The sequence below is a fragment of the Pinus tabuliformis genome, chromosome 8 (assembly GCF_031772625.1).
Source record: "Pinus tabuliformis cultivar Carrire ecotype Pingquan chromosome 8, CPIR1, whole genome shotgun sequence".
Lineage (NCBI taxonomy): Eukaryota > Viridiplantae > Streptophyta > Pinopsida > Pinales > Pinaceae > Pinus > Pinus tabuliformis.
Genome location: NC_142294.1, coordinates 512,774,415 through 512,781,396, shown reverse-complemented (window position 1 = coordinate 512,781,396; position 6,982 = coordinate 512,774,415). Strand labels below are relative to the sequence as shown.

Sequence of the window (6,982 nt, the reverse complement as noted above, 5' to 3'; positions counted from 1 at the left end):
CATGCGCATTTGTTTATGATATATTATGATGCCGTATTCCATTTAAGACATTAAAAAAAAACTGATGCATATGATTTCTGGTCATGTAGCTTTACTCTTTCCAGCGAATCGCACTCCCAATCCGCTTAATGCCTCGTGGACCTTTTTTCTTTAAATATCACACGCTGATGCTCTGTGGGATAAGCAGAGCCTGCATGCTCACTCTTCTATAGATATTGAAGGGCAGCGTTAGTGATATAACGCGCTTTCTCCTCTGACTGCTCAGCGTTAGTGGAGTTATTAACGCATTGATTTTAAGAGAAATCGTTAATCTTTTTAAAAATAAAAAATAAAATTAATCTTAGTGGAGTTATTAACGCATCGATTTGAACGTATAAAAAGCATTAATCTTTAAAATAAAAATAAAAAATAATCTGTTTCACCTTCGCCTGGCTGTAATTGGCTTTTTTGTTTTCTTGTTGTTTCTTTATAGGTTTTTTCAAACTTTTGCTGCTCTATCAAAGAGTCTTACGCTAAACTTCTGTTGCTCTCTCAAAGAGGCTTACACTTTCTCTTCACTCACTTCTGCTGCTCTCTCAAGAGGCTTGCGCTCTCTCTTCACTCAGTTCTGCTACTCTCTCAAGAGGCAAACACTTTCTCTTCACTCACATTGCTGCTCTCTCTCAAGGAGTCTTATGCAAACTCATCTCTCTCTATTTCTCTCAAGGAGTCTTATACAGGTTGCTCCAATACCATGACAAAAATTGAAGAGACACAAAATATAGAGCAGAGGACTTGCTTTGCTTTTTCTTCTCAGTGTTACAATCACTTAATTACATTGGAAACATTAATCATAAATTATAAAATATGAGAATCAAAATTGCTTTATTAATCAAATGTAATTACATATATATAAGAAGTGTTGTCTCAAGATAGGTACGCTATCTTAGACACATAATCTATTGGTTGAGGGAATATCACAACCACACACCAATGTAGGAAATAGATCCTAACTACAGGAATAGACTCCTTTACTTAGTAAAAATCACAACTGAGACAAGTAGGAATTAGATATTCCAACACTCCCCCTTAATGAGTACTTGTCTCTATTTCAGTTTGCAAAGCTTATATCTGGTCCAATCTAGTAATCACCCCTTGTACCTTGTTCATGCAATTGTAGGTGTCCATATAAAGGAATAACCATCTACCGGAATGCATGGGTTCCCAACCGCTGCAACCACCAGTTTACTAGGAAGTCCTTCAGATACATGGTTCATCCAACCTCTTAATGAACTTTCTTTGACTTGGTTCATTACACTATGATTTGTTCCTTCTCTCAATTCCCCCATTAATCGAAGACTCAATTCTCCGATTACATATCAAGCAAAGATATGAGTACACCTGCCACCCTCATACCTACGCAGTGGTTGATTCCACAACTTGATGTCACTAGGGAACAAAGGGGTATGCATGCCTCTCTAGGTCTTACAATCATATGCCCTTTTAATATACTCAAAGCTTAAGAAGATACTAGGTACATAATTCATTTTAGGGATCACAACTTATCAGAAAAAAAAAATTATGAAATGTAGATTTGCTATGATTACAACGTGTGACTCACACTTTATCACAATCATGAGTCTATTCTACAAACTCAAACAAACTACTCAAGAAAATTTGGTTGTCCATCATCCTTTAGCCGCTGCCTGCTCCTGCAACTCATCTTTTGATCACATCTTGGGCATCTCTGTCTTTGTCAATTAAATTTTGGAACTCCATGCTTAACCTGTCATTTGTTAGAGTCGCAAATTCTAACAAAATAACCTTACCTAAATTGAACTAGCTAGCCTGAATAAAATGCAATGATTTAATTCATGATTCCACTAACAAAATAAAATAAAATAAAATTTTTACTCTCATATTAACATATTGTCATAGCTCCAATAGGCTGGCCATACCTATTAAGCTATTCACAAAATCACCTCTTTCAAGGAAATTCCAAGATTGTCTTCTTCCCATAGATGGAGACCTGATTCAAACTTACTAGAAGAGAGAGCAGCTTGAGTATGTTTACCACGCTCTCAGGGAAGAATTTGACACAGTTCCCAATAAGATCCCACGTTCCCCAAAAATATCACTTCTGTACTCGTCCTCCATAATGGTTGCAAATGTTAATATGCTTGCCTTGCACATACAGGGGCCTCAAAGATGGCTCCATGCTCTTCGGGCACACGGCTATCACACTCATGTTCTTCGGGAAATCATCCCCACGGGACTGCAAATGCCCTGGTAAAAAATCCATGATAAAGACCGAGAATGTTGTTTGGTTTCACGGCAGAAAATATTTTTTGTGTAATTGTCTGCCTGTGCAGCGTTGGATATGAGGAGTACTACATGGTCACTGCTAGATACAGTCTCTATAATTTCACCCAGAGTTCCATTTTCTTCTGAAAATCCTGCTGCACGTGCCTCAGCAAAGGATTTGGAGCCTTTACTCAAGCCAATCTTCACTACAATGTCTGATTTTGCTTCTACCAAAGAATCCCTCAAATTCTGAGCTATGAATTCGACAAAGGCACGGGTGGAATTTTTTTCTACAAGGTTAAATTCATAGAGAAACTGAATAGCCTCAATTTGCTTTCCACTTTTACTCAATTTTTCCACTACATCTGGTATCTTGTGACTGATATAAAGGGCATGACAGAGCTCGAAAACCTCCGTGTGACGGAAAATGCGCAAGACTAGCTCACAAAAGTCATCATCCTTAAATTCCTTCGAAATTCCGTAAGAAACCAAGAGTTTCAGGAACGCACGTGCCTCGACAACAGTGATCTCGGATCCAGCATCAAGATTGAGTTTAGATTTCCATGCAGCAGCAATTTTCTGAGCATCATTTTTCGCCTCCGACGACACCTTGTCCGCGGTCAAAACAGAACGAAGGGAGTCCAAGAGCAAATTACAGGCATTTCTCTGCCCCAAAAGGTACGTATATGATTTCTGGGCATTACCGTCCACATAAACACACCCCAGGGCTTGTAGAACTAGCTTGGTCGGGTCCACCCCATATCTCAGCGCCGCAAGGACTTCGTGTCTGCTGATGCCAGCGCGGGAATTGGCCAATAAATTGATGAGGCCCTCATCGTCCATTTCCTCGCATATAGATATCAGCTTCAGTGGCGGCTTCACGTCGTCATTTAATGCAGGCGAGGTCTTAGTAGGATTTTCGGTGATCTTTTCTTCAGTGGACTTTTTCTCAGTGGTCTCATTAGGCTAGCCAGTGCTACTTTTCTGCGGCATAATTTTTCTCCAACAGATGTCAAACAGATCTACAAACTCACACTATCTTGACTCTTTACGCAGCACAGTCGATTCTTCTGTTTCATAAACCCGCAATGTGGCCTCTATTTACACAGTACAATGTTAAATATCGCAGCACCATAGTCGATGGACAAATATAAACAAATACATATACTCTTTATTTCTTCGGCCCAGGAGAGGCCAAGCCCACGAGGGGAGGCCCTCATGGCTCTGATACCATGATAAAATATGAAATTCAGATTATTTTATTAATCAAATGTAATTACATATATATAAGAAGTGTTGTTTCAAGATAGATACGCTATCTTGGACACACAATCTATTGATTGAGGGAATATCTCAACCACACACCAATGTAGGAAATAGACCCTAACTATTAAGAACAGACTCCTTTACTTAGTAAGAATCACAACGGAGACAAGTAGGAATTAGATATTCCAATATTAAGAACAGACTCCTTTACTTAGTAAGAATCACAACGGAGACAAGTAGGAATTAGATATTCCAACATTAAATGACTAGAGTCAAACTCGGATGGTTTTGACACCTAACAGAAGATTGGAATTAGATTCTCTAACAAATCACTTAGAGGAACGGTTTTGATACCTAACACATGATTGGAATTAGATTCTCTGACAACTCTATCTCAAAATTCATTATGAAATTACAGAAGCCAATCCCTTTAACGCAGTGTTACAGGCCTGGCCACAATGTCCTAACGGACTCCCCTCTCCAGGTTTTTATAGCTAGAGAATTGTACTGAAAATGTCTACTTGCGTGGGGAACAAGATATAGAGAAAATTACGGATATCAAGCCGTTTCTGAACTGTTACCATTCTCATTACAAATCGTGGGCGGCCGTAAGCACAGTCGAAGAATTCTTCCGCTCCATCATTACGACATATATATAAAGAACAATATCCTGAAACTTCGTCCACAATGAGTCTATTTTTTTCCACCAGTAGGCTTTGATATTTCTTTTTTATTTGTAGTCCATGTATTCATGACAATCAAATCTGACGATTCTACTTGTCTTTGGACTCTATTTTTTTCCACCAGTCGGGTTTAAGATATTTTTTTTTTCCCCGCTTAAAATTCAATTTGAATATATTTGTTTTACTTTTAAACAAATATTTTAATAAGGGTACTTAATTTTTCATTAAAACTAAATTTATTTTAATATAAAATTAAAATTAAAATTATATTATTTTTTAATTTAAAAAATGGCCACGAATTGATATTTCTTTTTTATTTGTAGTCCATGTATTTTCACGAGGTAAAATTGAGTTTGAATGTATTTATTTTAATTTTTTAACAATTCTTTTAAGAGTGATACTTAACTATTCATGACAATCAAATTTGACTCGGGTTTAAGATATTTATTTTCTTTCTTTTTAGTTTATTTTTTTTCACCGCTTCAAATTGCATTTGAATATATTTGTTTTACTTTTAAACAAATATTTTAATAAGGGTACTTAATTTTTCATTAAAATTAAATTTATTTTAATATAAAATTAAAATTAAAATTAAAATTACATTATTTTCTAATTTAAAAAATTGCCATGAATTTTTTTTCTCAGAAATGAAAAATTACAAACAATTTCATTTACAAAATGATATTATTAATTTAAAGCCGAGTTAATATCAGTAGGAATAGTCTTAAAATAAATGGTACATATATGCGAACCAAGAAATGAATGATCTCGTATGCAACGCAAGGTTCAACAAACATTTAATCAATGGTGTCATAGGTAAGACATGACGCAACGTATAAACAAACATTTAACCGCACGGTGTCATATGCAAGCCATGAGGCAACATTCAAATATAAATGTGTTGCAATATTACTACTTTCTTCAACTGGATTGTTTAACCAATGCTAGGGTTTTCTTCCAAGTGTTTCAACTATATTTTATAATTCATTTGACAAAATCCTTTATTATTTTTAAAATAATATTTTATCGTTAAAAAACATGTAAGTGTATGTATTAATTTATTCTAAAATGTATGTAGTAATATCAAAATAGTTTTTTATATAAAAATAACAATCTATTCTCCACTTGTTACTAAGGAGACATGACATAGACTTGATGGGATTATCACTATACTTAAATTAATTCATTCACCCAGTATAAACATCTGCCATTTACTGTAGATCGACGGACTCTATTTTCTAAAAACTTACTTGCCCTATTGAAATTATTATCAATATTATTAGAATGTGAGATGCCCCTAAAGATTGGATCCAATATTTGAAATTATTATCAATATTATTAGAATGTGAGATGCCCCTAAAGATTGGATCCAATATTTTTATCCTTTATTTGTTATTATTCTAACTTGTTTGGTTCAAGATGATTTCTCCCGTCTTTAATAATTTATTATAATTTTATCAAACTACTAAAATTAAGTACGTATTTAATGTAGATAATAAATTAATTTTGACTTGCTATAAAGGAGTTAAAATAAATGCCGGGTCAAAAGGTATTTTATAATGGGCATTTTAATTTTTATGGTAGATTTTCTGACTATTTCGAAATTTAAGGAATATGAGTATTTTGTTAGATTTCACTCATATAAGTAAGATTCAGAGATATATTCAAAATTTCGAAATAATTTCAACACAAATTAACTTTAAAGTAATATTTAAATTTTCTTTAAGTGCATTTCAACTCAACTCTATAGTTATTTTAATTGACAAAATATTTTGTTATTTCTCAATTATCATCTTTATGTATGAGTTTGCATCAGTTTACTTTAATATATTAATAATTACTTTTATCAATATTAGTATAATTATAATTTATAATTTATAATGTAATAATTTATTTTTTGAAAACTTACTTTCCTTATTGAAATTATTATTAGAATCAGGCATACATTATTCTTATATTTTAACTGATTTCTTTGATTTGAGATAATTTGTAAATAATTTTAATAATTATATTGCAATTATCATTACACAAAAATTAAAAATCTATTTAACATATTTATTAAGTAAATCTTACCTACAAAAATTTTTGAATAATGTCAAAAGACACTCTATAGCTCCTATAGCTCCTTATAAAAGAGAATACAAATTTACTTTAAAAATATGAATAACATCCTCGATGGTGGGTAACACATGAGCTCAAAAAGTATGCGAAAGGAAGGGCTTTTTGAATCCAAACCCCTGTAACCATGCATTATACAGAAAGGATGGTGAGGAGGATATCGATGTTTTAATGGAAAATATGTAAAGAAACTTGTATCATCGATCGTGAGGGTTCTTAGAAAGAGACACCTTGAGTTTGTAGGAATTTAAAGTAACTAGTTTTATCGTAAGCAAAACCTTGAATTACATTTGGATTGGGATATTATGTTTCAGACCATGTATAGGAAGGGGAAGTGGGGCACACGTCTTTGTATCACCCAAGCTCCAAATTTGCATATATGACCATGTAACAAACTCATGAAATTCACTGGTATCGCTGTTTTGTAATCTCAATGCTTGAGTCCTTAATTTTTGTATGCACGTGATGAACTATGAAAGAGAGTGATGTTATGGGATTGTATAGTTGAACATCTCTCAATGCTTGACTAGTTATTCTGTGGTCATTTTAACAATATGGATTCAATAATAATATTATCCTTAGCCTTATCTACATGTATGCTAGGGTCTTACCTTAACATTCGTACTTTAAGG

At 33.7% G+C, this 6,982-nt stretch overlaps 1 protein-coding gene across 1 annotated transcript; it reads right to left on the bottom strand.

The window, feature by feature from the left end:
* Window positions 1-2,223: 2,223 nt before the first annotated feature.
* LOC149236364 (FRIGIDA-like protein 3) lies at window positions 2,224-3,126 on the bottom strand. Its single transcript, XM_089368870.1, has one exon. The coding sequence runs from the start codon at window positions 3,124-3,126 to the stop codon at window positions 2,224-2,226; it is 903 nt and encodes a 300-aa protein (XP_089224996.1).
* Between the last annotated feature and the right edge of the window lie 3,856 nt (window positions 3,127-6,982).

Bases quoted from the DNA above. Each gene is read 5' to 3' on its own strand.
- LOC149236364 (XM_089368870.1), bottom strand. From the start codon at position 3,126: ATGGACGATGAGGGCCTCATCAATTTATTGGCCAATTCCCGCGCTGGC.